Source organism: Fistularia commersonii, chromosome 33 (assembly GCF_037954325.1).
Source record: "Fistularia commersonii isolate RoL2024-O1a breed Wild chromosome 33, RoL_Fcom_v1.0, whole genome shotgun sequence".
NCBI lineage: Eukaryota > Metazoa > Chordata > Actinopteri > Syngnathiformes > Fistulariidae > Fistularia > Fistularia commersonii.
This window is the reverse complement of record NC_141316.1, coordinates 9739585-9766333: the sequence shown is the minus strand read 5'-3', so window position 1 is coordinate 9766333 and position 26749 is coordinate 9739585. Positions and strand designations below refer to the sequence as shown.

At 37.8% G+C, this 26749-nt stretch overlaps 1 protein-coding gene across 4 annotated transcripts; it reads right to left on the bottom strand.

Annotated features, from left to right (window-relative positions):
• Positions 1-249: 249 nt before the first annotated feature.
• Positions 250-25216, bottom strand: plekha4 (pleckstrin homology domain containing A4). 4 transcript variants are annotated; one of them, XM_086140351.1, is made up of 25 exons: positions 24867-25216; positions 22246-22315; positions 22070-22168; positions 21283-21355; positions 21109-21209; positions 18517-18635; positions 18251-18439; positions 17853-18168; positions 17120-17179; positions 16886-17038; positions 16763-16792; positions 15946-16005; positions 15775-15855; positions 15540-15692; positions 15356-15454; positions 15178-15286; positions 14932-15005; positions 14738-14842; positions 14563-14653; positions 14269-14324; positions 13942-14061; positions 13521-13865; positions 13326-13447; positions 1370-1470; positions 250-1275 (listed from the first exon to the last, which is right to left on the bottom strand). In XM_086140351.1, exons 2-25 carry the CDS (start codon positions 22312-22314, stop codon positions 494-496), a joined length of 3507 nt encoding a protein of 1168 aa, XP_085996477.1. In that variant the 5' UTR covers position 22315; positions 24867-25216; the 3' UTR covers positions 250-493. The 4 variants fall into 4 exon arrangements, with proteins under 4 accessions (XP_085996477.1, XP_085996480.1, XP_085996478.1 ...); XM_086140354.1 differs by having other exon boundaries at positions 1370-1465; XM_086140352.1 differs by lacking the exon at positions 24867-25216 and adding an exon at positions 22448-22659.
• Between the last annotated feature and the right edge of the window lie 1533 nt (positions 25217-26749).

The following is a 26749-nucleotide window of genomic DNA, read 5'->3' as shown; positions in this document are numbered from 1 at the left end:
TGCACATCCTGATGTCACATTTGTAAACAGATGAGCACCCCTGTGTGTGTGTGTGTGTGTGTGTGTGTGTGTGTGTGTGTGTGTGCGCGCGTGCCTGCGCGCTGTCTTTAAGAGAGGGAGCCTGGGAAGGGGTGATGTAATGTGTTCTCAGACAATGATGTCATCGTCCGAGACGCGGCGAGGATTTAAAGTGACAAAGGCGTTTCCGGCGTGGAGCGCGGTGGAGAAGAGGCAGGTGGACGCAGGCGGCGTGGAGAGCAGCGTCTTTATTAATCGCAGATACAAAACACACACACACACACACACACACACGTTTATTATGAGATGCGGGCGGGGGTGGGGGTGGGGGTGGGGGTACAGAAGCGGCCATTTTCTAGGGTTTATCCATCTGGCTTTGTGTTAGATGGACCCGCCACCTTCCGGCGGGCGCTGGTTATGTGTGGAGATGTGGACGTGAGCTAGATGCTGGTGGTGTTCCTCAGGTCCACCTGACCTACAGGCTGGTCCTCAGCACGGTGACCCTGGCCCTTCCCAAGGAGGCGCTCCGGACGAGGGGGACCCCGCCGTGGTTGTTCTCCCGCTCTGCGGGACCTCCGGGCGGCGGCTCCTGCTCCGAGGAGGCCTCGCTCTCCTCGTGGATGACCTCCTCGCGGATAGCGGCCCGTCTCTCGGAGGCGTTCGGCGCCGGTCGCTCTTCGGGTTCCTCCGTCCGGACGGTTGCTTCGGAGCCGTCGGGGTTCCCCTCGTTCTTGGAGATGTCCGTGTCCGAGATGCTGATGTCGCAGGCTATCTTGTAGAAAAGCGAGTGGTTCTCCTTCATCTTTTCCAGGCTTTGGCTGACGGTCTCGGACATGGAGTCGGCCGAGTCGTCCTGGCAGGAAGGCGTCTGCTCGCCGCCCGTCTCCAGATAAGGGATCTGCAGGGGGATGAATCCCTGCCGGTGGTTGACGGAGAGGAACCACTTGGACCTCAAATCGGACGACGGAAGATCTCCGTCTCCCTTGTCGGTCGCGGTCTCCTCGGCCTCCTCAGGACTGGTGAACCCCTTCCCCCCTTCTTTCTGGTAGACAGTAACGGACGAGATGTGATAGGGGGAAGCCCTGGACCCGGACCCGGACCCGGACCCGGACCCGGACCCGGACCCGGACCCGGACCCGGACCCGGACTCGGCCCCGGACCCGACGCTGTGCTCTTTGATTTGAGGTTTGCTCCCAAACTTCACGTGGCTCTTGGGCCCGTCGCCCTGCACGCGCTCCGCAAGGCGGCAGCCGTCGCCTTCTCGGTCCAGAAAGAGAAGCCTTTATTAGCTGAACCGTTTATTCAACGCAAAGTTAGAATTGCTTTAAATTGAAGGCGTGTGAACGTGTACCTGGGGGTCCTGATCGATTTGCTGATGGGTCGTTAGTGGGGCTCCGCCTCTCCACCTTGATTGGAAGCTGACTGTGTGTCGGGGAATTCTCTCTGACTGCACTGAGGGATGGATTGATAGATAGATAGATAGATAGATAGATAGATAGATAGATAGATAGATAGATAGATAGATAGATAGATAGATAGATAGATAGATAAAAACTCATAAATACATAGATACACACAAACATACATACACGATCATGCATACCAACATATATACATACATACATACACACACACAGGTACATGTGCATATGTATGTATGTATGTATGTATGAGTATGTATAATGTACGTAAGTGAATGTGTGTATGTATGTATGTATGTATGTATGTAAGTATACATGGACATATGTGTTTGTATGTAAGCATGTACCTAGGATTATGTATGTATGAATGTATGTTTTTATGTATGTATGTATTTATGTGGGAGTATATATGTATGTGTGTATGAATGAAACCAACTTTATTTATCTGAAAGGCAAAATCAATGTATGCATGTGTGCATCTATGTATTTATGAGTGTGTTTGTATGTAAGTATGTGAATGTAAGTTTGTATGTGTGTGTATGTATGGATTTGTGTGTGCTTATGCATGTATGTCCATGTATATATGTTAGTATGTGTATGTGTGTATGTAATTATGTATATATTTTTGTTTGTATGTATATGTGCATGTATGTGTAGGAATATATATACATTTATACATATATATGTATCTATATGAATATATATATGTTGTGGTATGTATGTATGTATACATGTATGTATGTATGCTTGTTTGTATGTATGTATGTTTGTATGTATCTATGAATGTATGTATGTATGTTAGTATTTATGTAGGTATGTAAATATGTATTTGTATGTTTAAATGTATCTAGGATTATGTAAGTATGAATGTATGTGTATGTATGTAGTATGTTTGTATGAGTGTTTATGTATGTATGTCTGTATGTGTGTGTGTATGTATGTATGTATGTATGTATTCATGTAAGGATATATTTATGTGTATGTATTTATTAAGTGTCTGTGGGTATGAATGAGTATGTAAATATTTATGTATGTATACCTCTATGTATATATGTAGGTATGCACATATGGTTCTATATATGTCTATAAATGTAGAAAGTATGTATATCTGGATGTATTTATGTGAATGTACGTATGTATGTATGTATGTACATATGAATCTATGACTGTGTATGTATGAATGTATGTGTGTATGAATGTATGTATGTATGAGGGTGTATGAATGTAGTAGGTTTTTATGTATGCAAATATGTATGTGAATGCATAACTCTTTATGTATGTATGTGTATGTATTATGTTTGAGTGTGTGTGTATGTATGTTTGTATGTATAAGGGTGTATATATATGGATGTATTTGTAAGTATATATGAGTGTGTATGTATATATGTAAATATCTATATATTGATGTGTGCATTTATGCATGTATGTCTATGTATATATGTATGTATGTTAGTATGTGTATGTGTGTTTGTATATTTGTTTATTTGTTTGTTTGTATGTATATATGCATGTATGTGTATGTATGTATGTATGTATGTACGTGCAGTTATGCAGGTCTGTATTCATGAGTTTGTATGTTGTTTATTTGTATTTATATAGTTAGGTATGTTTTTGTAAGTTAGTCTGAATGGATTAATATGTGTCAATGTTTGTTTATGTGTGTTTATGTTCATGTATGTTTGCATGTATGTTGTCGATATATGTGTACAAATGTATGAAAGTCTGTATGTATGAGTGTATTTTTACGAACATTGTTACATACATACAAATATATACATCCAGCGTCATACGTACAATACATACATACATACATACATTAATACATACATACATACATATATACAAACGTATATACAGACATACATACTTACATACATATATACATACACATACATACATATATACAAACATACATATATACATACACACATACACAGTGATACATACATGCAGACATACGTATATACAAAAATATACAAACATAGTTACAGACATAAAAATATATACATCCAGTGTCATACATACATACATACATATAGATTTTTATATTAACTATGTAATACATACATTTATATGTACTAACATACATACTGAAATACAATAGATACACACATACATATATAAATATATATAAATTCATTCATCTAGGCATATACACATACATTGATACAAACATACATATATACATATATACATATATTAATACATAGTCACAAACATACATACAAAAATTCATTCATACAAATATACATAGATACATACATGAATACAAACATACATTCATACATACATACATACATTCATACATCCATATATAAATTCATTCATACACACATACATACATACATACACACATACACACACATACATACATACATACATATATACAAACATACATACGTAAATTCATTCATACATACATTCATACATCCAAATATACATATTCGTTCAATCATACATACATATATTTATATTAATACATACATATATACATACATACACACATGCATAACTACATACATACATACATTCAAATATAAATACATATATACATATATACAAACATACATATATAATACATACTTACACACATACATACATACATACATATATACATACTTTCTCACTCATACATACATACATTTACATACATTTACATAAATTCATACATATATACATACATACATACATGCACATACATACATAGATACATACATTCAAATATAAATATAGACATACAAACAAACATACATACATACATACTTACATGAACACTTACATGTACACTTACACTTACATACATACATACATACATACATACATACATACATACATACATACATACATACATACACTTACACTTACATACATACATACAAAGGTACAGACATATATACATACATACATACATAAATTCATACAAACAAACATACATACATACATACATACATACATACTTACATACATACATACATAAATGCATACATATATACATACATTCATACATACATAAATAAACACTTACACCTACACTAACATATATATATATATACATACATACATACATACTTACATACATACATACATACATGCATACATACATACATATATACATGTATACAACCATACATACAGATATAGATTCATTCATAGATATATACATTCAAATATTAATATATAGACACAAACAAACATACATGCATTCATACATACATACATACATACATACATACATATATACATACATTAACACTTACATTTACACTTACACGTACATAGATACATACATATATACATACATAAATACATACATACATACATAAATTCATACATACATATATACATACATACATATATTCATACATAAATAAAGACTTACACCTACACTTACACACATATATACATACATACATACGTACATAAATTCATACATACATACATACATACATATATACATATATACATACATAGATAAAAACTTACACACACATACAGATATACAAACATACACATTTACATACATCCATATAAATCCATATATACATATATACATAAATACATACATACATAAACACTTACATGTACACTTACATTTACATACATACATACAGACATACAAACATACATACATACATACATACATATATACATACATGCATACATACATATATACATACACACATACATACATACATACATACACATATAGATTCATATATACATACGTACAAACATATAAACATACATAAATATATATACAAACAAATATACATATATAGATTCATTCAAATATACATTCATACATCAATACATACATATTTACTCACTCATACATACATACATTTACATACACTCATACATATATACATATATACATATATACATGCATACATACATACATTAACACTTAGACTTACATTTACACTTACATACATACATACAAACATACAGACATATATACATACATACATACATACATACATACATAAACACTTACACCTACATTAACATGCATACATACAAACATACATGCATATATACATACATACATACATACATACATAAATACATAAATAAACACTTACACTTACATACATATATATAGATACATACATACATAAAATCATACATACATACATATATACATACATACATACATTTATACATACATACACACATACAAACACATACATGAATATTACTCACTCATACATATACACATATATACATATATCAATACATACATACATACTTAAATATGTACATACGTACATACATTCAAATATTTATATATACATACAAACAAACATACATGCATACATACATACGTACATACATACAAACATACATGCATATATACATACACACATGCATAAACACTAAGATTCATACTTGCACATATACATATATTCATACATACATACATACATACATACATACATACACACATACATACATACATACATAAATTCATACATACATACATAAATACTTAAATAAACACTTACACTTACAGTTACATACATACATACATACATACATACATAAATACATATATACATACATATACACATATATACATACATTCATATTTACAAATAAACATACATATATACTTAAATACATACATTGAAACATACATACATACATATATACATAATACAAACATACATACATACATACATATACAGTCATATACATAAATAGGCACATACATGCATACGTGAATTAATTCTTACATACAAACAAACATGCATTTATACATACATAGGCGCAACTATACATACATTAATTCCTACTTTCTTACAAACATATATACACACCTAAAACTATACATACAGACATCTGTACATACATACATACATACTTAAATCCAATAAATATATACATAAAAGTGTACATAAATACACACATACATACATACATGCATATAGGCATGATTTCATACATACATAAATATGTACATACATACAAACACACATATATACACACATACAAACATACATACATACATACATATATGCATTCATGCAAAGTCACAAACATACATACATACCTAAATTCATTCATATTTACATACATATATACATACATACATACATACATACATACAATATATACAAACATACATATATGTGTATGTCTATTTTTTTTTGTGTGTGTATGTATGTATATATATATGTACAATGTATGTATGTATGTATGTATGCATGATTGCATGCGTATATATGTATGAATTTATATATGTATGTATATATGTATGTTGGTATATATGAATGTATATATATGTGTGTATATATGTATGTATAATGCTGCATGAATATAGTTGTATTTATGTAATTTTTGTATATTTTTTATATATAGATGTCTGCATGTATGTTTGAGTTCTTATGTCTGTATATATGTATGTATATACATATATATATATATTTGTACTTATATACGTATATATATATGTATGTGTGTGTATGCATGTTGGTATGAATGTATGTTTGTATGTATTTGGGTATTTATGAACGAATTCATGTAAGTATTTATATATGTATGTATGTATAAACGAATCTGTCGTGTGTATGTATGTATGCATACATGTATGTATGTATATTTGCATGTATGTATGTATGCAAGTATGCATCAATGTACGTATGTATGTACGTATGTATGTATGTACGTATGTAAGTGAATGTGTAATTGATAATGTATATATATATGTATGTATATATATATGCATGTATGTATGTATGTATGTATGTATGTTTGTATGTATGAATGCATGTATGTATTTCTGTGTGTATGTATGAATTTATATATGTATGTATGTATATATGTGTGTATGTATGTAAGTATATATGTATTGATGAATGTATGTGTTTATGTATGTATGTATGTATGTATGTATGTGTGTATGTATGTAAGTGTGTGCATGTACGTATTTATAATGTATGTATGTAAGTGTATGTATGTTTGTATGTATGTATGTATGTATGTATGCATGTATGTAGGTATGTTTGTTAAATATGTATGCATGTATGTATGAGTGTATAAATGTATGTATGTATTTTTTCATCTATTGTATGTATGTCTCTATGTATGTATGTGTGTATTTATTTATGTATGTATGTATATTTTTGCATATATATGTATGTACTTATGTATTTATATATATGTATGAATGACTGTATGTATTTATCTATGTATTTATGTATGTGTGTATGAATTTATATATGTATGTAATTTTCTATTGTATTTATGTATGCATATATGTATATGTGTATGTACGTATCCATCTATGCATATATGTATGTATATATGAATGTATGTATGTATATATGTATATATGTAAATATGTATGTACGTATGAATGAATTTATGTATGAATGAGTTTATGTATGTATCTATGTATGTATGTATGCATTTATGTACGTGTGTATGTATGTATTTGTGTTTATGAATGTATTTTTTTATGTATATATGTATGTACGCATGTATATATCTATGTATAAATGAGTTTATGCATGTTTGTATGTATATTTCTATTGTATGTATGTTTTTTAAATATGTATGTTTATATGTATGTATGTATGTATGTATGTAAGTATATATGTCTGTATGTATTTGTCTGTATGTATGTCGGTATGTATGTGTAAATTTATGTTTGCATGTATTAATGTATGTATGTATATGTTTGTATGTATGTATGTATGTAAGTATGTATGTATGTATGGAAAGTGTTTATGTGTGTATGAATGAATATATGTATGTATGTAGCTATTGTATGTATGTATGTTTATATGTATGTAATTATCTATGTTTGTATACATGTATGTATGTATGTTTGTATATATATGTATATATGTATGTGTGTATGTAAATATGTATATATATATGAATGTGTATATGTATGTGTATACATATGTATGAATGACTGTTTGTATGTATGTATGTGTGTATTTATGTATGTATGTATAAATTTATGTATGTGTGTATGTAGCTATTGTATGTTTGTATGTATGCATGTATGTTTGTATGTATGTATGTATGTACATGTGTATGAATTAATTTAAATATGTATGTATGTAGCTATTGTATGTATGTATGTATATATGTTTGTATTAATGTTTATATATATATGTATGTTTATATGTATTCATGTATGTATGTATATATGGATGTATGTATGTATGCATGCCTGAATGTATGTGTATATATATATATATATATATATATATATATATATATATATATATATATATATATATATATATATATATATATATATATGAATGAATGTATATCTTATTCTCCCTCCTCCCGACTATCATTTATAATGGTTTGTTTTTGCTTGAAACTGGCTTGATTTCCTTCGGAATAAATAAAGTTGTTCTCATCTCATCTCATATATATGTTTGTATGTATGTATATATGTATGAATGTATATATGTATGTATGCATGTGTGCATGTATGTATGTATGTATGGTTGTATGTACATATGTAAGTTTGCATTTATGTTTGTATATATATGCATATATGAGTGTATGTATGTATGTATATATGTATGAATGTATATATGTATCTATGCATGTGTGCATGTATGTATGTATGTATGGTTGTATGTACATATGTATGTTTGCATTTATGTTTGTATATATATGCATATATGAGTGTATGTATGTATGAATGTATGTATGAATGTATGTGTATACATAGGTATATATATGTATGAATTACTGTATGTATGTATGTATGTTTGTATATATGTATGTATTTTTATATGGAAGAATTTATGTATTTATGTATGTATCAATCGTATCTATGTATATATGTATGTATGTATGTATATGTGTATGTATGCATTTATGTATGTAAGTATGTATTTGTGTGTGTATGTATGTATGTATGCATGTATGTATGTATGTACGCATGTATGTATCTATGTATGAATGAGTTTATGTATGTTTGTATGTAAATTTCTATTTCTATTGTTCTATTGTTTCTATGTATATTTCTATTATCTCATATATATATTTGTATGTATGTATATATGTATGAATGTATATATGTATGTCCGCATTTATATATGTATGTATGTATGAATATATGGATGCATGTAGGAATATATGTATTTCTATATCTCAGTGTGTTTTTTCTGTATGTATGTATGTCTGTAAATATGTTTGTATGTATGTATATATATATTTATATGTATGTTTGCATATATATGTATGCATGTTTTTATGCCTGTACATATGTTAAGTATTCATGCATAAATTATGTACATTATGTTATGTTTATTTAAATTTTTGTTTGTATGTATGTATGTATTTATATATGTTTATGTGCATGTATATATTTGTATATATGTATGTATACATGTATGTTTATATATGCATGTAGGTATGCAAAATGGATGTTTATGTTTGTATGTATGCATGTTATTATTTTTTGAGTGTGTTCATATATTTACCCCTATGTACGCATGTATGTATGTGTATGTGTATTTGTATTAATGTCTATAGGTATTGTCCATATATATTTTTTTGTTAATGTATGTATCTATGGAAATATTTGTAGGGATGTGATCGTATAACTAAGTGGAGTAGCTCTTGCTTTGCAAGTGTTAGTGTAAATATGTCTGTATATTTATCTGTTTGTATTTATATATGTAGGTATGTATGTATATGTATGTATATATGTATGTATACATGTATGTGTAAGTATATATTATGTATATTATGTATGTATGTATGTACATATGTATGTATGTATGTATGAGTGTGAATGTATGAATTTATGTATGTTCATGTATTATTTTTGAGTTTTTATATATGGATTTTTGTGTGTGCATGTTTGTATGTATGTGAAAGTATGTATGCAGGTATGAGTTTGTGTGTATGAGTCTATGTGTATATAAGTATGTATGAATGTGCATCCAGGTATGCAAAAGCGCAGCTTAGTGGTAGAGTTTGTGCTCAATATGGATAAGGTCCTGTGTTCAATTCCTGGCATCACTAAGTTACTTTTGATGAAATAGACTGCCAAATGACTTTATTTTATGTGTGTGAATTTGTGTCTTTGTGCATGTGTGACTTTTTGAGTGTGTATGTATGAGTGTATATGTATGTACGTATGTATGTATGTATGTATGTATGTATGTGTGAATGTATATGTATATACGAGTGTCTGTATTTGCGTGTATGTATGTATGTGTGTATGTGTATGTATGTTTGTATGAGTTTGTATCCATATATGTAGGTATGTATATGAATATGTATATATATATATATATGCATGTGTGTATTCATATATAGTATTTATATATATGTAGGTATGTATATCTCTATGTATGTGTATGTGTGTGTGTATGTATGTATAAGTTTGTGTGGAACAATTTATTTATATATATTATTATGTATATAGATATGTAGATATGTTTGTTTTTGTATGTATGTTTGTATGTATGTATGTTTATGTATATAGGTATATAGAAATATGTATGAATGTATGTATGTATAAGTCTGTGTATGTATATATGTGCTTGTTTGTATGTTTGTATGTAATTATGTGTATTTATGTATATGTTTGTATGCCTATTTAAGTACATATGTATATATGTATGTACTGTATGTCATTTAGATTCGAATTTATGTATGTATGTATGTTTGTATATATGCACGCATTTGTATGTATATATGTATGTATACATGTACGTGTATGTATGTATGTAGGTATGTATAGATGGATGTTTATGTTTGTATGTATGTATGTTTGTGTGTTTGAGTTTGTTGATAAATATTTTTGTATGCATGCATATATGTATGTGTATATATACATTTCTATAGGTATGAGTACATATGTATTTTTTGTGTGTATGTATTTATCTATGAATGCGTCTGTAGGGATGTGATCATGTAGCTCGGTGGTATAGTGCATGCTTTGCAAATATGAGGTCCTGGGTTCAAACCCTGATGTCGCCATTGTAAGTTTCTTTTGATAAAAGGGTCTGCCAAATGATTAATGTATGTGTTTATATGAGGGTGTGTGAATGTATGTATATTTATGTATGACTTATTGTGTAAATGTTATGTTTGAGTGTTGGTGTATGTTTATATGCGGATTTATATGTGTATGTATATATGAGTGTGTTTGTATGTATGTCTGCAGGTATGTGTATGTCTATATGTATGCCAATTTTTAAATGTATGTAATATGTGTGTATGTATGTATATGTATGTATATATGTATGTATTTTGTATGTATGTTTGTATGTATGCGTACGTATATATGTATGCGTACGTATATATGTGTATGTATATGTATGTATTCATACACATACATACTGACAGACATACAGACTGACCGACATACACACATCCATCCATAGATACATACCTACAGACATACATATATACTAATTAATAATTACATAAATACATACATACATACATACATACATACATACATACATACATATACCCACATACATACATATACACATAATTACGTACACCCTCATACATACATACACACAGACATCCACAGGTAGATAGATACATAAATACATACATACACAAATGCATACACTATAATAAATAAATACTTGGATATATACACACTCATATATAAATAATACATTCATACACATACATACATACATACATGCACATATACAAATACATACATAAATGCATGCTGTACATCCCTATATAGACTCAAACAAACAAACATACATACATATATACACACTCAACATACATAACCACACATACATACATACCTACACATCCATACATAGATGTATACATACATTCTCAAAGATAGATACTTCCAAACAAATACATACCTGCACACACATATAATACATACAAACACATACATACATACATAAATACATATGTACACGAACATGCATTTATACATACATACATATATTCAAAATACATATATTCAAAATACATATATACACAGTTAAATAACAGACATACATAAGTACATATAAATACATACATACATATACATATTATGTATATGTATGTATAATTATCAATTATACATGCAAACACACCAATACATATATACACATTTATAGATCCATACATACCTACATACATACATACACATTCACATACACATACACATACATATATGTATACACATACATTCACACACTTATACATACATACAGACAGACATGCATTCATACATTCATCCATAGATACATATGTACATACATACATACAATACATACATACATACATACATACATACAGTCATTCATACATATATATAAATACATACATACATACATAAAAACACACATACATACATACACACACACTCGTAAATACTTAAATAAATACATACACAATCATGCATACATATACATGCATACATACGTACATACAATAGCTACATACACACATACATACATATATACATACATACATAAATACACACATACATACAGACATACATAGTCATTCATACATATATAAATACATACATACATACATAAAAACACACAAACATACATACACACACACTCGTAAATACTTGCATAAATGCATACACAATCATGCATACATATACATGTATATGTACATACATTCACATAAATACATACACCCTCATACATACATAGATACCTACATATGTACATACATACAGACTGTACATACTGTACACAGATAAATATATAGATACATACGTATACATACATACACACATATAAACATACTTACTTCCTTACACATGCATAGATACATACACACATACATATAAGCATACACTTACACATACACATACAGACATACCTACATGATACGATCCTATAGCGCTTCATGCTAATGGAAGTTGCGTTCAGCGTAGCAGAATCTGAAAGGGCCCACCTGCGAATGACTCTCTGCCGGATTCTTTCCACCCGTCTGAGTTTTGCATCCCTCTGCTCGGGTGTCAGGCCGGGGTCGGGGTCTGCGCCGGGGGTCAGGAGGGCAGAGATCCGTTCTTCCATCTGCCGGAAGAAGGAGGTCGTATGGGTTGTTGGCCGAGCCTGTCGCTCTAATGCGGCGCCTCCGCTAGCTGACCTGGTGGCCTCGAGCCCCGGAGGTCTCCGTCCGCCCGGCGTCCGTCTGCGCCTCCAGCTCGGCGGCGTGTGAACCGACCCGGTGCTGGAGTCCGCCCGGCTTTTTCGCAAGTTGATCCCGTGGCGTTTCCGGCGGGGAGCGGCTCCGGTCGGGGCTTCCCGCCGACGACCGCCGTGCCGTTTTCCCTCTTTTACTCAGCTCAGCCTTCGGCGCGTCCGGCGGGATCTGCTCCGGCAGCGGGGCGTCCAGCTCGGGCGGCGGGTCTTCGACGGAAACCCGTCGGGCCACGAGAGACGACGGCAGCACGGCCGTTACGACACGCGTGACCCTCAGCGGGAACGGCGTCTGAGAAGAAGCACATGGAGAAGGAGCTTCACCGGCCTGAATTCCACAAGAAGGTCGGCGTTCTGACTCTGCAGACCTCCGTCTTTGCGTCCGCCGTTTGTCCCGGCGGAAGCGAGGAGCTTTTCTTCCTGCTCGCCATCCTCTCCTCGTACCTCTTGATCCTCTCCATCTGCTCCTCCTCGCTCATTTTTATTTTCTGGGGAAGATAAGGGGCTGATCATGACATCCCATCCGGGTACATTTTTAAGTTTTGAATACATGGTTGCTCTTGGTCTCTTCCTCCCCCTCTCGTCCGAAGCAGGCGCTTCTTCCCGCCCAAGTTGCGAGAAGAACGATGGAATCAAAGAAACCCGCGAGGTTTTAACCCGACGAGCTCGTGCAGGAAAGCGGCGGCGGATCGAACCTTGGCTGATTGGGCCGTCGTGTCCGTTGAGATCCACTTTGAGCCGGATTGAGCATCTGAAGTGGGGGAGAATCAGAACGTGAGAAGGAGGACGGAGGAGGAAGAGGAGGGTGGCGGGAAGAAAAGGAATACTGAAACAGGAAACAGAAGGGCCGTGGAAAAAACATGCCCCCCGGAGAAATGAAGATGTGTTCGGGTTCGTTGAGCGATACAAAGATTTGAGCTGTTTATTATGTAAGTCGGACGCGAGCATCTCTTTGCCATTGCGTCTATTTCAAGTGTATTTCTGCCGACCAGATGGGACTTTCTGCGCCTTCACGTTCAGGAGATCCGGCGGGCCGCGGCCTCTCCGGTGGACGGAATCGGCAGACTGGCTGTAGACGGCCTGAAACACGCATTAGGAGGAAACAAATAAAGGACTGGTTGCCAAACGTCAATGGAGAGTTGACGTATATCCGCTAGGATTCACCTCGTAGGGGGACTCTGCGTAGCCGTGGTCCGGGTTCCTGCTCTTGCAACCGTCCTGTAGCTCCTCTGGTAGAGGTGGGCGTGCCGGAGGCTCCTGCTCCACGTCCTGCAGAAGCATGAGAAGATCAGTGAAGCCATCAGCGCCCAAGAAGCGCCATAGATGATGTTGGAGCATAGGATGGAGGTCGCCGGTACCGCGGACGGTCTGCTCTGCGCCCTCTCCGTGGGGGATGCGGGGGCTCCGGGATGGGGGCCTGAAGACTGGAACACTGAAAAGGAGAAAGAGGAGGGCTTCCTGCTAATGAAACTTTATTTGGTGCAGCGACTATTTCCTGTAGGTGGTTCTCTGTCAAGGCCGAAAAAACCTCCATCGCCATTTACGCCCTCGTTGCGGAATTCAATAATTCGTCAACAGACCCTTAAAAAGACCCTGCTACTTACTGTGGTGCCTCTGGAGGCCCAGCAGGAAGCGGAAGTGATCCCTGTTGACCTTCAACCCGGCGAGGATGTCCTCCATCATCCACAGCTCTCTCTGGGCGTGGGATTGTTCCTGGCGTCGAAAGAGACCGACCTTCAGCTTCGCCCAAACCGTCACACGCGTGCATAAACGCGCACATACCGGCGGGATGCCGAAGTTGCAGATGTGCTGCAGGTGCGACCGTATGACCGACAGCTCGCTCTCCATTCTCTCGTACTGACTCCACACCCGCTCCATCTCCTGCACCAAAGCACGCTTAGCATCAACCTGCACTTCACGGACACAAACGAGAGTGAAGCTGCCTCAAGGCGAGGCCGTCTCGCACCAATGATACATCACACATCCTGGCCCTGATGGTGACCAGCTCCTCCTGGAGCAAGGCCTTCTGGTGCAGCGCTTCCTCCTGGGCCCGCGGCCCCTGGCTGCCCCACTCGTCGAGCTGCAGCCTCGACACCTCCAAGGCGCATTGGACGCTGTCCTGTCGGAGGAGGGGAAAACGGTCGGTTTCAAGCGGTGTAGGCTCGGGAAACTCATGAAGGATGTTGCCTGCGTAGCTTTGCCTTGTCCATTTGCAGCTGGGCCAGTTCCATGGACAGGGTCTGCAGCAGCTTGTCGCAGCCGCACAGCCTCGTCAGCACGGCCTGAGGAGTAACGGTTAAAAACTTCTACTCGGAGATACGCTTTGCCACAAAGACGTATATTTCATAAAAATCTTGCGGTCAGATACTCACATCGGCATCGCTCTCCAGGGGTCTGAGCGGCGGGGTCTCCCGGGGGTCCGCCTTCGGAGCCTGGACACAAATAATAGCACAACTTTTACAAGCTGCCGTTTGCAAAGATTTTAATATTTGGGTTGTTCAGATCTTTTATTTATCTTATTTTATTTTTCAGTTTCATTTTCAAATTTAAGGCCCTGAATAAGAAAATGGACCGGTTTTGTAACTGGATGTTTGTTGTTAATGGTTAGTTAACAAAGATACTGGACAAACATCCGACAGCCATGGACTTCCTGCTACCACTGATAATAATGATAAAAAAATAAGATAAAATAAAATAAAAAAATAAAAAAATAATAAAAGTAAAAAATAAAAATTATAAGAATGATATCATAAGTACCAGTATTATATAGTAATATAATACTGGTAATGTTGATAAGAATAATAATGGTGATATTATGATAATAAGAGTAACAATAATATAATAATAAACATAATAAAATAATAAGAACAACAACAACGGCAATAACAATAATAATAATAATAATAATAATAATAATAATAATAATAATAATAAATCATGCATTACTATTATTGTTATTATCTTAACATGTTTATCGTTATAATTATTATTGTTACTCTTATTATTAAATGACCATTATTATTCTTATCAGCAATATCAGTATTGCCAGTATTATATTATCATCATAATTATTGTCATTATTGAATAATATTAATGATAATGATATAATCACAGTAATGATTATTCATAACGCCAACAATAGTGACAGGAGATGGCAGAGGTAAGAGCACAGACAGACATCATACAAACCAGAGAAGGCTGCTGTAAATGTTCCAGAGGCTTGAAAAGACGGACGAACAAACACAAACGGACAGAACACGTCGGTTAGAAAGACGTCAAACGCAACACTGGGAGATGGCAGGGCGGCTGTACCATAGCCGGAGGGAGCACACAGACGGACACATGGCTGCGAGGATGGTGATGGTGGTGGTGGTGGTGGTGGTGTGGATGGTGGGAGGCATGGGCGGCTCTGGATGAAGGGGGCAAAGGGGGCAGCAAGTCTGCGTGGGCCCCTGCAGACAAGCTCTGAGGGAAGAGAAGGCATGGTTTTATAAGAAAAGGACGATAAGGGGAGGGCCGGTGGCTTCGGGGTCCCACGGTTGTCACCTTTCCCAGGGGCCTTTTCCCGCAGGGGATGTGATGCACGGAGCCGTACGTCGCCGCCGGCTGTGGAGAGGAAAACAAAATCAAACGACCGTTTTTGCAGTTTATTTAATGAACTTCCACTGACAGCCTGGTGTGACCTTTGGGCTGTGACGCCCGTTCAGGTTCATGGCTGGTGAGGCAGGAGCACTGCGTGCCTCACTTGTGGTTTTATGATCGCTCAGCACAAGAAACTAGTGACACACGTCCAGTTGTTGACAAACTGGAAATTGCGGCTCAAAAAGGGGGTTTAAACATTTTAATTGTGACATAGAGAGAGACGGCAATATGGTCTAAGTGCAGAGTGCAGTCATTGAGGCTCGACAGAGTGCAGCCTCACCACAGGTCTCTTCTCGGTATTTGAACGGTAAATGTGAAAATCATGCCATTTTGAATCAAAAACAATCTAAAACTGGTGAAGTGAAATGAAAAATACCTTTAGAGTGCAAATCACTTATAAATATACCCTCTGAATTCTTTTTTTGCTTTAAATTTTTTTTCCTTCCAAGATTGGCAAGTGAGGCACGGCCTCTCCTGCCTCCCCCAACTGCACCTCACCGCATTGGGGACATTTTACTCATGACTCGGAGATAAAAAATAAAAGAACGCAGCTGATCGGTGCAGGGAGGAGGCGATGGAGTAATATTGTGTTCAGTCTGGAACGCTAGAATACACAACCGTCCGCACACACACTGACCTTGCTCAGGTTTTTCCAGCGGTCTGTAACCGGTGTGGTGGGGGTGGATTTAAACTCCAGCTCCGGCGACGCGGCGGTGTAGTACAGGGCCTCGGGTCCGGGGTCATCCTGGGGTCGAATGTCCACCCGTCCCACCGGCGTGTGCGGCCGCGAGCCCAGCTGCGCCCTGGGGTTCAGGGAGCTGCCGCCGATGATTTCCGTTTGCGCCGGCGGCACCATTTGATCGGAACCGCAGGGGACGGAGTCGTCCTCCCGCTGGGGGCCTCGGGATCTCCTCCTGCCGAAGTCGGGAGGGCTGGGCGTCCGGGCCGAAGGGCTGCGGGAGGAACGGCGACACCTGAGCCCCGGCTCGGCCTCGGACGGCGCTTTCAGAAATGCGTTTTTGACGGTTTAACAACCTGCTACTCCTCTGACGCGCCGCCCTCCTCCCCCTCCTGCCTCCGGACAGCTGCCCGGGTTCGCTCTGGGTCCGGCCGACGTGCCTGTGCTTCCTGGCGGGCGCCTCCCCGTCCGAGGTGGATCGAGGCAAGTCCACGGATTCGGTGCTGCCGCCTATTTGGGTGAAATCCTGGTAACTGGAGCAGCGCCTGGACGGGTCAGAGTCACGGGGAACGGTTTGAGCCTTTTACCCGAGGAGAAAAAAGCGGCGAGAGCGACGTCGTACCTGCTCATGGAGCCTTCGGCCTCCATGGTTGCGCTCTGGCTCAGCGCCCGTACCCAACCCAACATGTCCTCCTGGGTGTCAGCGCTGAAGAAGTAGGAACGCATTCCCTGGTGCACCACCTGGATTAAAAGTGAACAGTCGCGGGAAATGGCAATCGGGTATCACAATCAGAATCAGGGGGAAATTGCTTTGCATTAACAGCAGCTGCTGCTCCAGGAGTCAAATGGGGAAGAGTCAAAATAGAAATCTATATGAGTGAAAATAAAATCAGAAGTACGGTAAAGATCAAGAGAAATAAATAAAAGTAATGTTGAAGTCTGTAAAAATACACTGCTCCAAATAAAAAAACACATTGCAGTCATTTGGCAGATGCTTTTAACCAAAGAGTGTTGCAATAGATATACCGGAGATTGAACACTCCACCTCATGCATGCAAAGCGTGTGTGCTACCACTGAACTACATTCTCAAACTCGAAATTAAATTGTCCACTTAGGAGGCAACACTGATTCATCTGGACTTCTTTTAAGGACGTTACAACAATGCTGGATCAGCCTGTGGTGTGTTTTTACACTTTCCAAATCCAGGCCTCCATGGGTTCATACATTTGATCTCCATTGATCGTTTTGTTGCAAACAAATACATAGTTGAATGCTATGTAAAGTATTTCATAAGAATATTTCATTCATTTACATCCAGGATGTGTTATTTTAGCGAAGTCTTCTGTGCAATAAACGTTTTATACTTCTAAACAAAATTACCACATATAATTGTAATTACTACATTACTACATGTTGACTTTGACACTTTATTGTATTATTTGTATTTCTTATTCTCCCTCCTTCCTATTATTATTTATTTTTGTTATGTTTTACTTGAAACTCTGGCACAACAATTTCCTTCGGGATAAATAAAGTTGTTCTTATTCTTATTCTTAATCATGTACATGTACTTGTAAATACACATGTATATCCGTTACATATATTTTTACATACCTTTGACGTTATTCTTATTTATTTATTTTGAGCTTTACTATTATTTTCATTTTATTTTCATTATTCGCTGTTTTATTCCTTATTTTTATATAGATTTCTATTTTGATTCTTCCCCACTTTTCTTCTGCGTTCTTCTGTAGCAGGAGCTGCTTTCAATGAAAAGCTATTTCCACCTGGAGGGATCAATAAACAACAAAATGAAGTGATTATCGTATTTTCTGGACTATAAGACGCTACTTTTTTCCAAGGTTTTGAACCATGCGCCGTATACAAAAGTGTGGCTATTCTATGGACTTTTCTTCCATCGCTAGGGGGCGGAAGTAGAATCCAAAATAAGATAAGACGTATTAATCAATGCAAAGAAGAATAGCAGAAAGAGCAGATAAAAAGCAGAAAGAACACGCACGACAAATTACTAACTGGTACTTATTTTCAAATCCTCGCCCCTTCATCATGGAAACCACAAGAAGGAGCTCGTATAATGCAAGTTTTAAGTTGAGGGCCATCAAGCTTGCTATCCATGAAGGAAACGCTAGCTTAGCATCAATGAATCTATGGTAAGACGTCGGAGGCGGGAGCGGGAAGAGCTCATGCAATGCCAAAAGTCGAAAAAAGCTTTCAGAGGACATAAAAGCAGGTGGCCTGAACTTGAAAATGTCCTGGAGGACATTTCTTTTCAACATAGATATCTGTGGCTTATAGCCTGGTGCGGCTTGTATATACACTGCTCAAAAAAATAAAGGGAACACTTAAAAAACACATCCTAGATCTAAATGAATGAAATATTCTTATGAAATCCTTTGCTCTTTACACAGTTGAATGTGCTGACAACAAAATCACACAAAAATGATCAATGGAAATCAAATGTATCAACCCATGGAGGTCTGGATTAGGAATCACACTCAAAATTAAAGTGTAAAAACAAACTCCAGGCTGATCCAACTTTGATGTAACGTCCTTAAAACAAGTCAAAATGAATCTGTGTTGCTTCCTGAGTGGACACTATGATTTCACACAAGTGGGATTGACTTGGAGTTACATTGTGTTGTTCAAGTGTTCCCCTTTATTTTTTTGAGCAGTATATTTTTTTTTAATAGAGCGGATGCAGCTTATTTACAGGTGCGCTCTATAGTTCAGAAAATACGGTATTTCTGTTCTATTCACATGTTCATTGGTTTTCTATCCCGCATTCGGCAAATCCCCGCTGTGGTTGGTCGATCCCAGGACCACGTATGGAGACCTGCAACCATCTCCCCTCCAATGAAGCTCTTGCATGTTCTTGGGCTGTGGGAGGAACCCCACGCAGACCCCAGGAGGACGTGGAGACTCCACACACACCTGTGGGAATCCATGCAGGGACCTTCTTGCTTCCTACCTATCCTGTTCTATCATCGCTAGTTTCAGAAGCATCTGCTCAGCTCCTCTGCTAGTTTTGCTCACTTCATCTCCTCTTCACATCCGACGCCTCCTGAGTCCACCTGCCCGCCAGCTGCCCGACCTCTGACCCCGCGTCGGCGCTGACCGGCCACGAATCGAGCAGCTCTCAAAGCCTCCGTCAACCTCCCCCCGTTGTCGCATCTTCATCGGCGGATAACGAACCTTGAACGTGAACTTTCTGTTTTTGCATTCCCGCGGCGTGCAGAAGAGAATTCTGTAGCTGGGCAGCGGGATGCTACCCAGCACCGACTCCTCCCGGCTGTCTGAAAGCAGCGAACAGAAGAAAAGACGTCACGGCGAGCGTTTCTTCCCACGCAAATAAATAACCTTTCATACCTTTGTAGTAAAACAGGCAGTAATTGGAGAGGACGAACCACCTCCTCTTCCACAGCTTCAGACCCGAGCTGTCCTGCAGGGAGGAGATGCAGTTATTACAGGGGTCGGCTCCGAGCGGCTTGGGAAAATAAATTATAAATATTTAATTGAAGTGTATTTCATTTGTGTTTATTCCTTTTTTTTAACTTTTAGTTCTAAGTTGTGATCTTGAAATATTAAATAAAATTATAATTATTATTTTTCGTCGCTCAAAATTACGTCACACTGTTGGAAGCCGGTATACCCGCCAGCCGGTAAAGTCCCGATTTGCAGATGCTGTGCGCGGAAGTTCAGGAGCAGAAGTCCCATAAACCAGGTAACATAAATATTTATGAAGATATTTTGCAAATATTGATTTTTTATTGTTTACTGACACAGTGATTTTTTCCAGATTTATTTTTAAAATTCAGGTCAAGGTTCCGCTACACGCTCTGAAAGCCAAAAGCTCAAAATGGGTTCATTAAATAAATAAAATTTAATTTTCTCCATAATAGTTTGTGAATATCAGAAGCAACACACTACACACTTGTTTATACAAAGTGTAAAGGTAATAAAAAGCAATATATACAGTGGTACCTTTATTTTAGACGTCAAAAAGTAATCGCGGCTCCCAGTGTTTTCTTTTCCGAGGAAACCGGGTCCAAATGTCTCTTTGGGTGTTACGGGTTGCCGACCCCTGATTTATTGGGTTGTCACAAACACACACTTTGACACACACACACACACCCCTCCCTGCGCGGGACGTCACCTTTTTGTTGAGCCACCCTCGGATCACGACGGGGCAGTTGGGGTCTCTCTTCGCGGCCTGGCATCTTTTCCCGAACGACTGCACCTTTCCGTCTCTTTCCTGAACCGTGGAGATATTACAATTAAGGCCGTTTTTATTCCAACCGCTGGATAAAAAAGACAGAGACGCGCACAAACCATTTTCACCGGGAAGTAGGAGATGGTGGCCACGCTGGACGCCTGGCTCACCCGGTCCTGGTCGTCCATCCTGGAGGAAGGACAGGGAAACACAACCGGCGCAGCGGGGAGTCTTTTAAGCATTTATTTAATACGTTACGGTCGTGATGAACACATAAGCGCGGCGGTATCGGGTAACACGCCGCGAGACGCCGAGCCTTACCCGGAGATTCCTTCTCCGCCTGGAGGGTCACTCCCACGAGGGCAAACGTTCACCACACGGTCCCGGATTTTTGTCAAATCAACTGTTCATTCCCCGAGAGGCTCGGCCGCGCGCTCATCCGCTCGGGGTAAAACGAAAAAAAAAAATAAAAAGAAACTCTCCCGCGAGTCTATTCTGAGCACTAACAGGCCGCGGCCGTGCATCCCCGCCATGAAAGTGACAGGTGACAGCTGCGTCGCCGTGGTAGCGGGGAGCAGGGAGGGGCCCCGGGAGTGTGTGAAAACCAATCTGGCATCAGGGGAAGGGCCGGTATGAAGCTCCACGTTTGGAAGGAGGCCCAAACTGCAGACCTGCAGAATGCACTGCCGGGCAAAGAAATCCAAAATAAAAAGAGGAGTGTGTGGGACAAAAGGGGCTGTCCAGAGACAAATGTATGTGTGTGTGTGTGTGTGTGTGTGTGTGTGGGGTCTTCAGGCACCTGACTGCTTCTCATGGAACCAGAACGCCAGTGAAATGAACTCTTATGATAACATGTGACTAAATATCAGCGCCTCCGACGGCACAACCTTTTAAAGATAATTGTACGGGTCAACAATTTTTCAAAATATTTTTTAGGTGCGTGCATGTTTTTATGAATATACTGGATATAATACCATTTATCTTTTTTAGTTTTTATTTAATTAAATTTAGAATTTAAATTAAATTTTTTAACTCCTCTTCCTTCAGCTGCAGGTAATCTTCAAATTTTTGCACTTAAGACCTTAAAACACTTCATAGCCTTGACTTTGACACTTTATAGTTTTATTTGTATTTCTTATCCTCCCATCCTTTTTTTCACTGTTTATACAATTTCCTACTATTATTTATTATTGTTATGTTCTACTTGAAACTCTGGCATAACAATTTCTTTCGGGATAAATAAAGTTGTTCTTATTCTTATTCTTATTCTTATTCTTATTCTTATTCTTATTCTTATTCTTATTCTTATTCTTATTCTTATTCTTATTCTTATTCTTATTCTTATTCTTATTCTTATTCTTATCTTTATATGAACTATTATTTTAAAGACACAAGATTGGTTTATTATAAAAAATACAGACTTTAGTTTGCTCCTATTTTATATCTTTATCAATAATTCTATCCATCTTCTTCCACTTAAATGGTTAAATTATTATTAAATATTATTAAATAATATTCTGTTTTTAAAATATGAAATTATTTTTAATTTTTATGCTTAATTATTTTTAATTACTATGTGTATCTATTTCATTTTTATAATAATAGTCAGCATGATAACGATGATGATGATGATGATGATGATGATTATTATTATTATTATAATTATTATCATTATTATTATTAGTATTATTATTATTACTATTACTATTGTTGTTGTTGTTGTTGTTACAATTATTATAATAATTATTATAATTATTATTATTATTATCATTATTATTATTATCTGCACTCAGAGTTGCAGGGGATGCTGGAACCTATTTTATATCTTTATAACCAGAAGAATTTGATATTTTGCTGTGAAGGAGGCTTTCAACCCGATCCTGCAGGGCGTCCCCGGTTTTCTTTTTGACCGTCTGCGAGGATGTGTGAATACGAAGGCGAACGGTCGGATGTCTTCACCTGAGGGTTGCGAGCGGTCCGGGGTGAACGCCACGTCTCGCACCGATGACACCCGCGATTGGCTCCGGCATCCCCAAAAAATCCCGAGCGCAGGATTAGATATAAATGAATGAAAGCATACTGGCGCGGCGTCCCCGTCTCCGTCCCACGCCGCCGTGAACCCGCACTTCGGTTGACCTCGGTGAAGCGGCGTTAAAGAAGAGACACAATTCATGAGAAACTTCTCACACTGATCTTCTCCAGGCACTCGTGGGTGACCCGCAGCTCCGCGGCGGCGAGCGTCGCCAACAAGCGAGGCACAGAGTAAATGAAAGGAAACAGTCCCGTCTTTGTGAGAGGACGAGCGGCGGAGACTTAAAAACCTCATAGCTGCCGGGGGTTACGTGGGTGTTGTGGAATATTTGGAATATCTCTTTCTTAAGAGAGTCGCCGGCTCGGGAAGGGGAGACTTAAAATGCTAAGGAGGGGACGGAGAGCGGGACAAACGGCGGGTCTGTGCGGCGCACAGAGCGCGCTTTGTGGCGTCCGAGGACGCCGGACCGTCACGCGTGGACGGAGGCCGAGCGTGCGGAATACATCAGCATGCAAAACGTCCTCGCTCTCCGACAAGGAAAACGTTTGCCGGTTCTCCGCTCGATGTCAGCGGGATCATCACAATGCAGGCGACCTCCCGTGACCTTTCTCGCGGTGGAAAAGGAAAGAAAAAGTTCAGGAGCTTCGCAACCGCAAGAAAACCCGGGGTGAAGTCGCGGAAGGACAGAATGATGGTTTCTCGCCGTACCTGACCGCCCTTACGCGCCTTCCGGCTGCTTCCAGCTTCGTCCCTCGCCGATCTTCCTCACAGCATCTCCCGAAGGATCCGACGTTTGCGCGAATCCTCTTCCCCGCTTCTTTCAGATCTACCTGTGGTTCGCCGTTGTCGCTCGGTCCTCCTTCTCCTCATCTGACGGCGCTCTCTCTCTCTCTCTCTCTCTGAGCCCCTTCTTTGTCTCTCCTCCCCTTCGGTGTCCCTCCCTCTCACCCTGCCCTTCACAGCCTCTCTGTCTTCTGCTGAACGTGGGATTGTGGCTCTGGAATTTACCAAAAAAAAAAAAAAAGAAAAGAAAAAGAAAGCAGCTGATCTGTTATTCCTCTTCCATCTGATAGAAGCTGAAAAAAAAAAAAAAACTGGGTGGGTGTCAGACTAATCTGGGGGTTCAGAACAGCCACGAGTCTGAGTTTGAAGAGCGGAAAAGGCACGTCGGGCTTTGGCCTTTTAGGTCCCGGCCTTGAAAAGCGAGCATACAAGTCAACATTCGAACCGGAGGCGAGGGGAAGCCTGTGGAAGCGTGGGAGGACGACGCATCACGGGACCTCTGGGTGCCCAGATAAGAACCTGGGAGATAGGAGACAGGTCACGTCTAAAATAACCCACAGGGGAGAGCGGTTTAAAGGGCCGACACCCAATCCGGATTGATACCGCTCCAAAAAATAAACTCTTAAACAACACCACGGAACTCCAAGTCAATCCCACTTGTGTGAAATCAAAGCATCCACTTGTTTTAAGGACGTTACATCAACGTTGGATCGACCCGGAGTGTGTTTTTACACTTTCATTTGGTGTTTGACTCCAAATCCAGACCTCCACGGATTCATACATTTGATTTTTAATTCCTCTTCCTTCAGCCGAAGGGAACGTTCAAATCTTTGTACTTTTTAAGACCTTGAAACACTTGATAGCCTTAACTTTGACACTTTATATTTTATTGTATTTCTTATTCTCCCTCCTTCCTACTATTATCTATTATTGTTATGCTTTTACTTGAAACTCTGGCACAACAATTTCCTTTGGGATAAATAAAATAGTTCTTATCTTATCTTATCTTATCTTATTTCCATTGATGTCTATGATGTTGACTATGTAAAGTACAAAGTATTTCATAGGATTATTTCATTCATTCATTCACATCTAGGATGTGTTATGTGTTAAAGAGGTAAAGAAACGGGTTCAAGCAGGTCGGAACGGGTGGAGAAAAGTATCAGGGGTACAAAGAGATGGAAGAACATCAGCCAGAAGGAAAGGAAAGGTGGAGGAGACGGTGGTGAGACCAGCAATGCTATTTTTCATTTATTTCATTCTTGTCATTACTATTGTCTATTGTTATTGTCGTTTAGTTGAGGTTGTCTATTTCTTCCCCCTTTACTTTTCCATTCTGTCCATTCTTATCCCTGATGTTGTTGTTGTTGTTGTTGTTGTTTCTCCCTGCTGTCTATTTATTAATGGATGTCTTTGCGATTTAGCGATTTATTTATACTTAGATTCATATTTATTTTTCACACTAGAACTGTTACGCTGCTGTCACAAAAGAATTTCTCCTCTGGGGGTTAATAAAGTTTATCTTATCTTATCTTATCTTATCTTATCTTATCTTATCTTATCTTATCTTATCTTATCTTATCTTATCTTATCTTATCTTATGCTCTAGAGAGAAGACTATCAGCCAGAAGGAAAGGAAAGGTGGAGGAGATGTGGTGAGATGATCTACAAGCTAACAGCTACATGTACAGTATTTTTTCATACTCTTGTGCAGTCCTTATCTTTCACTTGTTACTTAAGACACTTTATAGTTTTCACTTGTTACTTAATACACTTTATAGTTTATTTGCATTTCTTATTCTCCCTTT